Below are 13540 nucleotides of genomic sequence, written 5' to 3' on the forward strand. Positions count from 1 at the left end.
TCGCAAAATGGAGCCCCCAAAATTTCTCTAGAGTCGCAGCCTCCAAGACCATTAGAATTGGAACAACAAAAAACTGGCATTGCCCATGAGACAGCCATAAGCAAGTCGCTAATAAACATCAAAGGAAAGATGGGCCTAGCAGATACTGACATTCCATTCTGGCGAGGCATGCACTTGTAACTGACACAGTCGAAGCGATGGCGACATGAACATACTTTTTTTTTACAGGAAGTTGGGACTTGCACCAAATAAAATGGCAGATTTTTGTGTGCAGGCTCAATCAGCTGGGACTCGCCATCTTCTCACAGCCCTCTCGAGTACCTCAGCACGTTCATGCACGCGCGCTGCTTCCTGCTCCACCCAGGACCTGATACAAAAAAAAAAAACTAGCGTCATATATGGATATCCAGGATGGTGAGTCCGGACAAAAGAGCTAACTTGCATACGATTCAGACAGATGATCTTGACCACTCCTTTGACATCAATAGAATAATAGATTCTACATAATTTTCATTCAGTGCAGGACAGGTTATTTTCCGCTTATTATACTTTTGCAGATGAACAGGTTTAACAATATGCAAAGTTCACACTATAGGATAAAGCACCTTTTCCTGAACTAGAGCATGTGCACGTAAATTTTCAGTGCCCACTCTGACATAAGATGACAAACTAATGTTTCTTTGGTACTTCCTCCGTCCCATAATATAAGAACGTTTTTGATACTAGTGTAGTGTTAAAAACGTTCTTATATTTTGGGACAGAGGCAGTACCATATAAATATAAAACCACGGTGCAGGGTCTGCAGGTGCTATGTATCAGAACCATATACTCATAACCAAAAGTGAAGGCTGTATAATGACATACCTTAGCATAGTAAGAGCTTCCTTCTCAGCTTCAAGATATGATTTAGCTTCTGTGACAGCTTGGTGCTTGCTGCTCATATCAGAGGACAACTTTTCCAGATTTTCTTCATCAGCCATGATCTCTAGACTCTGAGTGGCTAGTCTATCATACATGCCGTCAACTTCTGACCTTAAACATACGAGTTCCTGATTCTGACGCTCTAAAGCTGATTTTTCTTTTAGCAAGTCTGCAATTTCCTTTTCTTGATCCATCCTCTCATTTGCAAGCTCGTGCAGAACATCTTGAAGATGCTTCTCAACTTCAAACCCACGGTCTTGCTCCTTTTTCATCTTGTCTTCCCAATATTGTTTTATATCCCCTCTATTAATTAACTCTTCCATCATTTCACCCACAGCAGAAAGCCGGGACTGATTTTCTACTTCAAGTCTATTTAGTTCATCGGGTACTACTTCTTCCATTCTACCACTGGTCAGTGCAGCAGCCGCTTGCGCTTTTGTTACAGGCTTATGATGTTGAAGGCGCCTGGTGTTTCCTATCAAATACAGTGATAGCACAAGTTAGTGATCTTAGCTGATCCACTTACTGATGTTGGCAACAATATGAATCGCAAAATGACACTAGAGAGGAATATCTAGTACGAGCAACAGTTCTTGTACTGGTGCATTCATACAGAAAATAGTCAGCTAAGGTCATGCTTGTCCATAACTCCACAACTTTTTGTAACAGTTGTTAAACCAAAAACAAAGATATCATCATAAAATCAAGGACCAGGACAAATATGCAGTTCAAGTAATCCACAGGCTGCAATGGCCTAATTTGGCACACTTAATGTCTTCCCCAGAACATTGCAAACCACTTAACATTCCCAAAAGTTAAAGTTAGATCCCTCTAATATAGATTCATACATTGAACAGGCAAACAAGACAGAGAAGCTTTGAGTGGGACAAGCATATATAGGGCAAAGTTGCCCAAATTTATAAGTTTCAACTAGCCCTAGATTCTTTACTCGATAACACGAGCTCCATCCATATTGTTTACATAGAAACAACCCAGTTCAATCTCGGTTCAGGACAAACAGACCATGCTGAGCGAAGAGCACTTTCGTTATTACTGTAAATGATGGATAGCAGAATCCACAACCAATTATTTTAAAGGAACTTTACCATAACAAACTTACTCTTTTCTTTGCAAAGTGTTACAGGGAGTTCGTACAGTACAGAGAAGAAGAAAACCTGAAGGGTGAGACGCTCAGGGGTCTACTAGGTAATATCATATGGACAAAACAATAAGCAGTGAGGTTTTCCCAGCAGCTGAGAAGTTACACTGCCATGGGACTTATTGTGTAGAGGGTAAACATAGGTGGTGGTTGGACGAGAACATGGGGATTAGTCTAGTGGTCTGCCATTGTGGAGTGCAGGTGCAAGATGGTCGGGGTTCTTGGAGGTAAGCCTCCATTTTAAATAGTTTATAGATTGACTGTCTATTTGTCTTCCCTGTACATCCCCTCTCTTTACAATAGAGTCAATCCTCTAGTAATATTGAAATAGAACCCCACCCTAGTATGAACTCAAGAGACTTCCAATTTGGTGTGTCCCCTGATATGGAACGAACAGACCCTGCAACCAATTAGTGCCAAACTCTAATCTGGTGCTAAGTGACTGACTCTGAAACCAAGTTGATGGAAATAGAATCTGAAGCTAAGATGAACTCAAGAGACTTCCAATCAGGTGTCTCTCCAGACTACCAAACTAACTGAACCTGCAACAAATTAGGTGCCAATCCTAGTCTGGTACCAATTGACTGAGTTCGAGACCAAGTCAACAGATGTAAGGGCCCTGCCTGTGCTGCTGCGTGCACAGGCATATAGCCTTGTGGGTGTGCCTGCTGTAGTACTTCTGCTACATGATACATACAACTTAAGAATAAAAAACAACATAGCTTATGCATGAGCTTAATAGTAGCAAAAATAAGCCAAACAACTGAAAGAGAGACCGCAGAGATGCATGGCTACACTGAAACAAAGCACATGTAAAAACAAGTTGAAACACACCATTAGCATATGGCAAAGTAAAACAGAGCTCCCAGTCACTAAAACAAGAAATCATCAAAATGACAAAGAAAATTGTAGTCTTGGTAAGCCTATTACTCTTAGTAATGCAATTTATAGAAAATCATAGCCTTGCAACCAATTGACGGCATATATAAATAAATTATTAGCAAATCATACCAAAAACTTTGCTGACGATGCTGTGGTCACCGCCAAACAAGTCCATAAATACGGACGCTGTTACATCTGGCCAAGCGCTCAAATCCAACGTATGAACATTTTTACTCAGCATCTGGACTGTAACCAGAGTCAGGATTCACGGAAGAATGAAACTAGAGAATAGAAACACTGTAGTAGAGCATAAAAAGATCAGAAGATATATGTACCTTTTGGTCTAATTCTGATGCAAATGGATACTCCACTAGTAGTTTCCAGTTAACAAGATCAAAACGTGACAGATAACTACATCAGCAACAAGGAATACATTTTATTAGAACATTTCAGTTATCACCATTAAGGGGAAACTACATATTCCATATGTTAGTACCTTTCAGGTAGGAAGTGGGAATTTCTGTTGGCACTTTGAGAGCCATTTGCCGATGTTCCAAAGAAGCTTGATAGCTTGCTAGGCACAATGCCAGATTCTCCTAAAGCTTTTCACCATCAAAACAATGATTAGATTATCAGCATCTGAAAATCCAACTAAAAATATTTTGTTTCACAACAGAAGGCGTAGGCTCAGAAATCAAAAGAGCATCACTTCACATTGCATGGCCAAAGTAGTGTGGAAGGAAAGACCATCTATTTGTTCGTTACTAGGTTCAACACGAAATCATACATAAGCACTACGAAAGTTTGGCATGTGCATTGCCAAGACTTGCTTGACCGGCATTGGTTTGGCTAGGTGGATATGAAGCCTATCTTTGAGATGTAAGGACTTACTACACAAAGCTTTAGGTCATTCAATGCAAATAGAAACTTACACTGAATATACAAGAAATCCGGGTCATCAAAATTTACATCATCGAACGCACTTCCGACTGAACCAGAAGTTATTAGATTCGGTATAATCCTGTGCATCCTTTTTCTGCAAGACAGTGATAAATAAGGCAATATTAAAATGGCATGCAAAGCTCAGATGCTTTGTAAATACTGCATTGCTTCATTACCTCTCTAATTTTGAGCATAATTTAACAAACCATCTTGCAAATTCCCTCCTAGTACAAAAGTCACCAGGGCTAGCATCATTCTCAATTATCTGAGGCACAGAAGGTGATGAAACATTGTAAGAACTAATGTTGCTTTAAATAACTGGGTTTTTCTTAGAAGACAATTAGGCTGAAAGGGATTGACAAGTCACTCATAAAATACACAGCACGTCGTGTAAACTACATAAACACTTAAATTTCAAACATAGTAGGAGTGTAATTTAAAATCGTATGATATTTAGATAAGTATTTTTTTAGATGAATGATATTTAGACAAGTATATGAACTAGGTGATCAAGATAATTTTCTTTGTTTAATCAATTGTTAGGTGATACTGCACAACAACACACAAAATTAATATGCAAAGAAGATAGAGAATCCAAGTGAAAAATAACAACAAGGAAGATTTTTCATATCAGGTACCATACTGAAACCTAAATTAAGATGCAAAGTTGTAAATATGTACACACCTGTAGCTTCTTCAGTATGGACAAAGCTTCCTCATGCATGGGATCTACAGGGACTGTAAAAGAAATACGGACACCACCAGCTGGTATGTGGTTTTGGCTTGAATCATCAGGTGATGTGGCATTCCTCTCATCAACATTCACCCTCGAAACATCAATTGTACCCAGCTCTCTGACGCTTGCATCATCTTCAGGAATTTCTGTGGAGTCCGCCACTGAAAGCTTCTCTTGAACATAATGCAATGGGGCACCGATAAGTTGCTGTAAACCTGAAAAGCGGTGTTCAAATTGTTTATCTAGTCCTTCCATAACCCTGAAACGAGCTAACTCTTATCGCGAGGGGAGGGGGGGTAGCATCGCTGCCATCGTAAACACATCAGACGTGAATCTAATCTATAGCAGGTTAGCAGAGATTAAAGTTGTACAAGAGTAGACAGTTCCCAACAACCAAACAATTCAAATGATTATCACAAGCTCCAACTCTACCTTTATATTTTGAACAGCATGAAGCTGGTGAGAATAGTAAAGGTACTTGGCAGCTTGGGTAACATAGGTTCAAACAAATTTTACAATGCTCTGCTGTACTTCCTCTATCCTCTTACAACTTTCAGGGACTAGTATTTATGTTGTTGGGGCTAAAATGGGGACGAACTTACACTTCCTCGAGGATGGAGAGCGCCAAGTGATCCCAGCCAAAGCGATCGCTGCCGAAGCACCCAACCCGACCACAATAGCTTTCCCGAACCCTGCAAATGCAATCCCCACGGGTCACAGCGGAACAACAAAATATCCTCTCAAAGGTACAATCTCTCCGCGTCCCGTACTCAGCGAGCAGCGTACTCAGTCAGAGATCTACCTGCCCTCCCCTTTTCCGCCGGCTGCTCGGGGAGCCACCAGCCGCCAAGCCCGTCGTCCGAGTTGCCGCCGCCGGCTGGGACCCAGCTAGCAGACACCTTCGCGGCCGCGCGGCGGCGGAGCTGCGGAAGGAGAGGAGCGTGGTGCCGCGGTGGCGGCGGGGGCGGGGTGAGGCGGAGCGTGTAGGTCGTGGCGGTGGCCATGCCGCGGCGCGACCGAGGGCTAGGGTTTTTATGCCGCCGGCCTCATCGTACGGCGTCCATTTTGGGTCTAGTGCATAGCAACAACGGAGGAGTCGGTTTTTCTTTATCGAGGGAATTGATAATTTATTTGTCTCTGAGCCTTGATTTGATTTGAACAAAATAAAAGGGCCCACCCTGTTGAAATAGGGGATGATTAGATTAAGAAGGAAAAAGAAGAAAAACAATGAAATGGGAGTACGGATGGGAGCATGGGCAGGGAACAGGCAAGTCAACTAGCAATTTTAATGAGGTGGCATAGAACTAAATGAAGAAAGACCGTATCATAATAAATGATATACTAGTATGTGTCATGTATGGCAATAAATATAATAATATATGATACTAATGTATTAGGGAGGTAGTATCATACATTATGATACTTCCCATTACGACCAGCTTGAAGGCGACTCGCAAAGCATGCTTTTTTTTAACTGTCGATCTATTCATTTCCAATCATGGAAGTACAATGAACATCAGAAATAATAAAAATTACGTCCAGATTCATAAACCATCTAGAGACGACTACAAACACTGAAGCGAGCCGAAGGTGCACCGTCGTTATCGCCCCTCCCTCGTCAGAGCCGTGCACAACTTGTTGTAGTAGACAATTGAGAAGTCGTCGTGCTAAGGCCCCATAGGACCAACGCACCAGAACAGCAACCGCCGCCGATGAAGAGAAGCTTAGATCGAAAGAATCCAACCTGAAGACACATGAATGAAGACGAATAAAGACGGGTGCCAGTTCGCTAGGGAAGTAATGCTTCGATGTCTGTCTTACGGGTGCGGGGGGTGCAGGAGCAGCTGGTGCCCGATCTGGAGGTCGGGTGGGGCTTAGACGGATGGCCATGGGCGGTGCCAAGCACGACGGTGGTGGGAGGTGAGGAGAGGGCGGGGTGCTGGATGTAGGGGCTGGGCCGGTGGTCATTGGCGGTTCAAGGAAGATCGTGAATAGTGCCAGGCGGAAGCTAGAAGAAGGCCATGTGCTCATTCTTTGTAGATCATACAGTACAGAAAAAATTGACTGGCCAATTTTCCCAATCGACTGACATGTATCTAGTCCCTATTATTATCATGAGGACCACATTTGGTGGTTTGCTAAAGGATTATGTGCACTACCCAACCCATCAAGATAAAAATCCATGTGCTCATATTTCAAAAGCTTAGAAACTAATTTTGTGTTCCATGCATATGGTTCGTCATTGGTATGCACAATCAATATATATTCTAAAGCTATCATCTATCTACCATCATTTATTATTGAGCTACATACTATCTGCTACTATTATAATTTACTAGCGCACACTAATATGTCTCAAAGGTATTCATAATTTTGACTGTTTCATGTTATTATATTATCATGTTTATATACTTTTAGCAATTTATATTATTTTTCTGGACTAACCTATTAAATTAGTGCCTAGTGTCAGTTCATGTTTTCTGCTTATTATTGGTTTCACATGAAGTCAATATCTACAGAGGTCAAAATCACTTGCCATAATACTTTTTTGGGCAACGAGAAACACACGAAGCTTCAAGAGACCTTGAGCGGAGCTCCAAAGGGCCCACACATCCACCCCGCGTGGCTAAGGAGGCCACGCCACCTGCCCATGTGGCCCCCTTACATCACCTTAGCCCAATTTCACCATCATAAATCTCTATAAATACCAAAACCCTCCAACGTATTTTTAGAAGAATTTTATCGCCGTCACAAGCTCCTGTTCTGCGAAGATCCCATCTGGACACCTGTTTCGGAGCCCTGTCGGAGGGGGAAGCCATTGACGAAGCTATTTTCATCAACCTTGTTGCCTTTAGGACCATGTGTGAATAGTTCCCTTAGGACCTATGGGTCCATAGTAGTAGCTAGATGGTTCTCTCTCTTTTTAGATCTTCAATACCATGTTCTCGTGAGCCTTCTCACATGATAAGGATCAATTCGATGTCATCAGTGGTGTGTTTGTCGGGACATGATGAATTGTCACTTTATGATCAAATTGTCCATTGAATTCAATTGAATCTTTTGAGGTTTTGTTGCTGCATAATTAAATAGCTTTGTATGCTCTCCGATCTATCTATCTATCTACTTTGGCCAACACTACTACAGGATGCTGCTAACGCGACACGATAATCAGAGACCCTTCGACGAAACTGTGTGCGGTGCATAAATCGCAAATGGTGGTGTAAGAAAACCGTAAAAAATGATACAAATTGTTTGCTATGGCGGAGACATCAAACATGATTCTGATTAGAGTTGTGTGTGCGATATGTGGCAAATAGTTGATCCATACAAACTATTTGCGACAAGCATAACAATAGAAATGGTCAGCCAGATAAAGGTGTGCGATATAAGACATACAGTTCACTTGGATGAACTGTTTGTGATTAGGTAACACGACAGAAATGGTCAGCCAGATCATGGTGCGTGTGATAGATGGCATACAGTTCATTCGAATGAACTGTTTGCGATGAGCGAAGACAACAGAAACAATCAGCCAGATCAAGGTGTGTGTGATAGACGACATATAGCTCGCTCGGATGAACTGTTTGTTATGGGCAAAACAACAGAAATGGGTTAATTTAACAGTATGTGTGTGATACGCGACAAATAGGTCAATAACTATAAATGTGTGGGAAGACAGATAACAACGCGAACGATTCCTGCTAACAAGTCGTGTGTATTGTGGGCAGATGCAAGCTGGTATATGATACGTCCAGTTTGCATCATGCTTTTATATCGATATTTATTGCATCATGGGTTGTTATTACACGTTATGTCACAATACTTATGGCTATTCTCTCTTATTTTACAAGGTTTATCATGAAGAGGGAGAATGTCGGCAGCTGGGATTCTGGCTGGAAAAGGAGCAAATATTGGAAAACTATTCTGCACAGCTCCAAAAATCCTAAAACTCCACAGAAGTCACTTTTGGAATTAATAAGAATTAGTGAGCGAAGAAAATACCAGAGGGGGCCCACACCCTGGCCAGGAGGGTGCCCCCCCTACTGGGCGCGCCCCCTGTCTCCTGGCCCCCCTGGTGGCCCTCCGGTGCCCATCTTCTGCTATATGAAGGCTTTTACCATGGAAAAAAAATCAGAAGCAAGCTTACGGGACAAAACTCCGCCGCCACGAGGCGGGACCTTGGCGGAATCAATCTAGGGCTCCAGCGGAGCTGTTCTGCCGGGGAAACTTCCCTCCGAGAGGGGGAAATCATCACCATCGTCATCACCAACAATCCTCTCATCGGGAGGGGGTCAATCTCCATCAACATCTTCACCAGCACCATCTCCTCTCAAAACCCTAGTTCATCTCTTGTATCCAATCTTGTATCCAAAACCACAAATTGGTACCTGTGGGTTGCTAGTAGTGTTGATTACTCCTTGTAGTTGATGCTAATTGGTTTACTTGGTGGAAGATCATATGTTCAGATCCTTAATGCATATTAATACTCCTCTGATCATGAACATGAATATGCTTTGTGAGTAGTTACGTTTTGTTCCTGAGGACATGGGTGAAGTCTTGCTACTAGTAGTCATGTGAATTTGGTATTCGTTCAATATTTTGATGAGATGTATGTTGTCTCTCCTCTAGTGGTGTTATATGAACGTCGACTACATGACACTTCACCATTATTTGGGCCTAGAGGAAGGCATTGGGGAGTAATAAGTAGATGATGGGTTGCTAGAGTGACCGAAGCTTAAACCCTAGTTTATGCGTTGCTTCGTAAGGGGCTAATTTGGATCCACTAGTTTCATGCTATGGTTAGGTTTACCTTAATACTTCTTTTGTAGTTGCGGATGCTTGCAATAGGGGTTAATCATAAGTGGGATGCTTGTCCAAGAAAGGGCAGTACCCAAGCACCAGTCCACCCACATATCAGATTATCAAAGTACCGAACGCGAATCATATGAGCGTGATGAAAACTAGCTTGACGATAATTCCCATGTGTCCTCGGGAGCGCTTTTCTCATTATAAGAAATTGTCCAGGCTTGTCCTTTGCTACAAAAAGGATTGGGCCACCTTGCTGCACTTTATTTACTTTCATTGCTTGTTACCTATTACAAGTTATCTTATCACAAAACTATCTGTTACCTATAATTTCAGTGCTTGCAGAGAATACCTTACTGAAAACCGCTTGTCATTTCCTTCTGCTCCTTGTTGGGTTCGACACTCTTACTTATCGAAAGGACTATGAAGATCCCCTATACTTGTGGGTCATCAAGACTCTTTTCTGGCGCCGTTGCCGGGGAGTGAAGCGCCTTTGGTGAGTGGAACTTGGTAAGGAAACATTTATATAGTGTGCTGAAATTTTCTGTCACTTGTTACTATGGAAACTAATCCTTTGAGGGGCGTGTTCGGGGTATATTCACTCCGACCAGTAGAGCAAAGAGTTGCTCCTCAACCTACTGAACCTACTGAAAATATTTACTTTGAGATTCCTTCGGGTATGATAGAGAAACTGCTAGCTAATCCCTTTGCAGGAGATGGAACATTGCATCCCAATTTATACCTTATCTTTATGGATGAAGTTTGTGGATTATTTAAGCTTGCAGGTATACCTGATGATGCTGTTAAGAGGAAGGTCTTCCCTTTATCTTTGAAGGAATATGCATTGACATGGTATAGGCTATCTGATGATACGGGATTTTGGAACTATAAACGATTGAAGTTGGAATTTCACCAGAAGTTCTATCCTATGCATCTTGTTCATCGTGATCGTAATTACATATATAATTTGTGGCCTCGCGAAGGAGAAAGCATCACTCAAGCTTGGGGGAGGCTTAAGTCAATGTTATATTCATGCCCCAATCATGAGCTCTCAAGAGAAATGATTATTCAAAAATTTTATGCTCGGCTTTCTCTCAATGATCGCACCATGCTCGATACTTCCTGTGCTGGCTCTTATATGCTGAAGACTACTGAATTCAAGTGGGACTTATTGGAAAGAATTAAACGCAACTCTGAAGATTGGGGTTCCGATGATGGTAAGGAGTCAGGTATGACACCTAAGTTTGACTGTGTTAAATCTTTTATGGATACCGATGCTTTTCGCGGATTTAGCACTAAATATGGACTTGACTCTGAGATAGTAGATGCTTTTTGTGAATATTTTGCTACTCACATTGATCTCCCTGAGGAGAAGTGGTTTAAATATAATCCTCCCACTGAAGTAAAAGTAGTTGCACCTATTACAGTTGAAGAAAAGACTATCACTTATAATGATCCTATTGTTCCTACTACTTATGTTGAGAAACCACCTTTCCGTGTTAGGATAAAGGATCATGCTAAAGCTTCAACTGTTGTTCGTAAGAGTAATGCTAGAACTTATACACCCCCTGAGGAAATCAAAGTTGAACCTAGTATTGCTATGGTTAAAGATCTCTTGGATGATAATATAGATGGGCATGTTATTTACTTCTATGGTGAAACTGCTAATATTACTAGACCCAATGCTAAGATACATAGACATGTTGTAGGCATGCCTGTTATTTCTGTTAAAATAGGAGATCATTGTTATCATGGCTTATGTGATATGGGTGCTAGTGCTAGTGCAATACCTATTTCCTTATATAATGAAATTATGCATGCTATTGCACCTGCTGAAATGGAAGACATTGATGTTACTATTAAGCTTGCCAATAGGGATACTACTAAGCCATTTGGGATTGTTAGAGATGTTGAAGTCTTGTGTGGGAAAGTTAAATATCCTGCTGATTTTCTTGTTCTTGGTTACCCACAAGATGACTTTTGTCCCATTATATTTGGTAGACCCTTCTTGAATACTGTTAATGCTAGGATTGATTGTGAAAAGGATATTGTTACAATTGGCCTAGGGGATATGTCTCATGAGTTTAATTTTGCTAAGTTTCATAGACAACCCCATGATAAAGAATCACCTAGTAAGGATGAAATTATTGGTCTTGCTTCTATTGCCGTGCCTCCTACTGATCCGTTAGAACAATATTTGCTAGACCATGAAAATGATATGTTTATGAATGAAAGAAGGGAAATAGATGAAGTATTCCTTAAACAGGGTCCTATTCTGAAACACAACTTACCTGTTCAAATCCTAGGGGATCCCCCTCCACCCAAAGGTGATCCCGTGTTTGAGCTCAAACCTTTACCTAATAATCTTAAATATGCTTATCTTGATGAAAAGAAAATATATCCTGTTATTGTTAGTGCTAACCTTTCAGAGCAGGAAGAGGAAAGATTATTGAAAACTCTGAAGAAGCACCGTGCTGCTATTGGATATATTCTGGATGATCTTAAGGGCATTAGTCCCACTCTATGCCAACACAAAATTAAATTGGAGAAAGATGCCAAACCAGTTAGAGATCCTCAACGATGGTTAAATCCTAAGATGAAAGAAGTGGTAAGAAAGGAGATACTAAAGCTCCTTGAGGCAGGTATAATTTATCCCGTTGCTGATAGTGATTGGGTAAGTCATGTCCATTGCGTTCCTAAGAAGGGAGGTATTACTGTCGTTCCTAATGATAAACGTGAATTGATCCTACAAAGAATTATTACAAGTTATAGGATGGTAATTGATTTCCGTAAATTAAATAAAGCTACTAAGAAAGATCATTACCCTTTACATTTTATTGATCAAATGCTAGAAAGACTATCCAAACACACACATTTTTGCTTTCTAGATGGTTATTCTGGTTTCTCCCAAATACCTGTGTCAGTGGAGGATCAATCAAAAACTACTTTTACTTGCCCTTTCGGTACTTTTGCTTATAGACGTATGCCTTTTGGTTTATGTAATGCACCTGCTACCTTTCAAAGATGCATGATGGCTATATTCTCTGACTTTTGTGAAAAGATTTGTGAGGTATTCATGGATGACTTCTCCGTTTATGGATCCTCTTTTGATGATTGCTTGAGCAACCTTGATCGAGTTTTGCAGAGATGTGAAGACACTAGTGTCGTCTTGAACTGGGAAAAGTGCCACTTTATGGTTAATGAAGGCATTGTCTTGGGGCATAAGATTTCTGAGAGAGGTATTGAAGTTGATAGAGCTAAAGTTGATGCTATTGAAAAGATGCCATGTCCCAAGGACATAAAAGGTATAAGAAGTTTCCTTGGTCATGCCGGTTTTTATAGGAGGTTCATTGAGGACTTTTCTAAAATCTCTAGGCCTCTAACTAATTTATTGCAAAAAGATATTCCTTTTGTCTTTGATGATGATTGTGTAGAATCATTTGAAATACTTAAGAAAGCTTTGATCACTGCACCTATTGTTCAGCCACCTGATTGGAATTTACCCTTTGAAATTATGTGTGATGCTAGTGATTATGCTGTAGGTGCTGTTCTAGGGCAAAGAGTTGATAAGAAATTGAATGTTATCCAGTATGCTAGTAAGACTCTTGATACTGCCCAGAGAAATTATGCTACTACTGAAAAAGAATTTTTAGCAGTTGTGTTTGCATGTGATAAGTTTAGACCTTACATTGTTGATTCTAAAGTTACTATTCACACTGATCATGCTGCTATTAAATATCTTATGGAAAAGAAAGATGCTAAGCCTGGACTTGTTAGATGGGTTCTCTTGCTCCAAGAATTTGATTTGCATATTATTGATAGGAAGGGAGCTGAGAACCCCGTTGCAGACAACTTGTCTAGATTAGAGAATGTTCTTGATGACCCACTACCTATTGATGATAGCTTCCCTGATGAATAATTAGCAGTCATTAATGCTTCTCGTATTGCTCCATGGTATGCTGATTTTGCTAATTACATTGTTGCTAAATTTATACCACCTAGTTTCACATACCAGCAAAAGAAAAAGTTCTTTTATGATTGAAGACATTACTTCTGGGATGACCCACACCTTTATAAAGAAGGAGTAGATGGTG

The 13540-nt window shown here is 40.9% G+C and overlaps 1 protein-coding gene across 1 annotated transcript; it reads right to left on the reverse strand.

Annotated features, from left to right (window-relative positions):
• On the reverse strand, nucleotides 1–5720 carry LOC119337180. The gene is made up of 10 exons (XM_037609302.1): nucleotides 5443–5720; nucleotides 5243–5332; nucleotides 4590–4855; nucleotides 4081–4169; nucleotides 3895–3998; nucleotides 3459–3564; nucleotides 3298–3373; nucleotides 3092–3203; nucleotides 865–1396; nucleotides 1–367 (listed from the first exon to the last, which is right to left on the reverse strand). Exons 1-10 carry the CDS (start codon nucleotides 5642–5644, stop codon nucleotides 277–279), a joined length of 1668 nt encoding a protein of 555 aa, XP_037465199.1. The 5' UTR covers nucleotides 5645–5720; the 3' UTR covers nucleotides 1–276.
• Nucleotides 5721–13540: the final 7820 nt, after the last annotated feature.

Source organism: Triticum dicoccoides, chromosome 7B (genome assembly GCF_002162155.2).
Source record: "Triticum dicoccoides isolate Atlit2015 ecotype Zavitan chromosome 7B, WEW_v2.0, whole genome shotgun sequence".
In the NCBI taxonomy this organism is placed as follows: Eukaryota; Viridiplantae; Streptophyta; class Magnoliopsida; order Poales; family Poaceae; genus Triticum; species Triticum dicoccoides.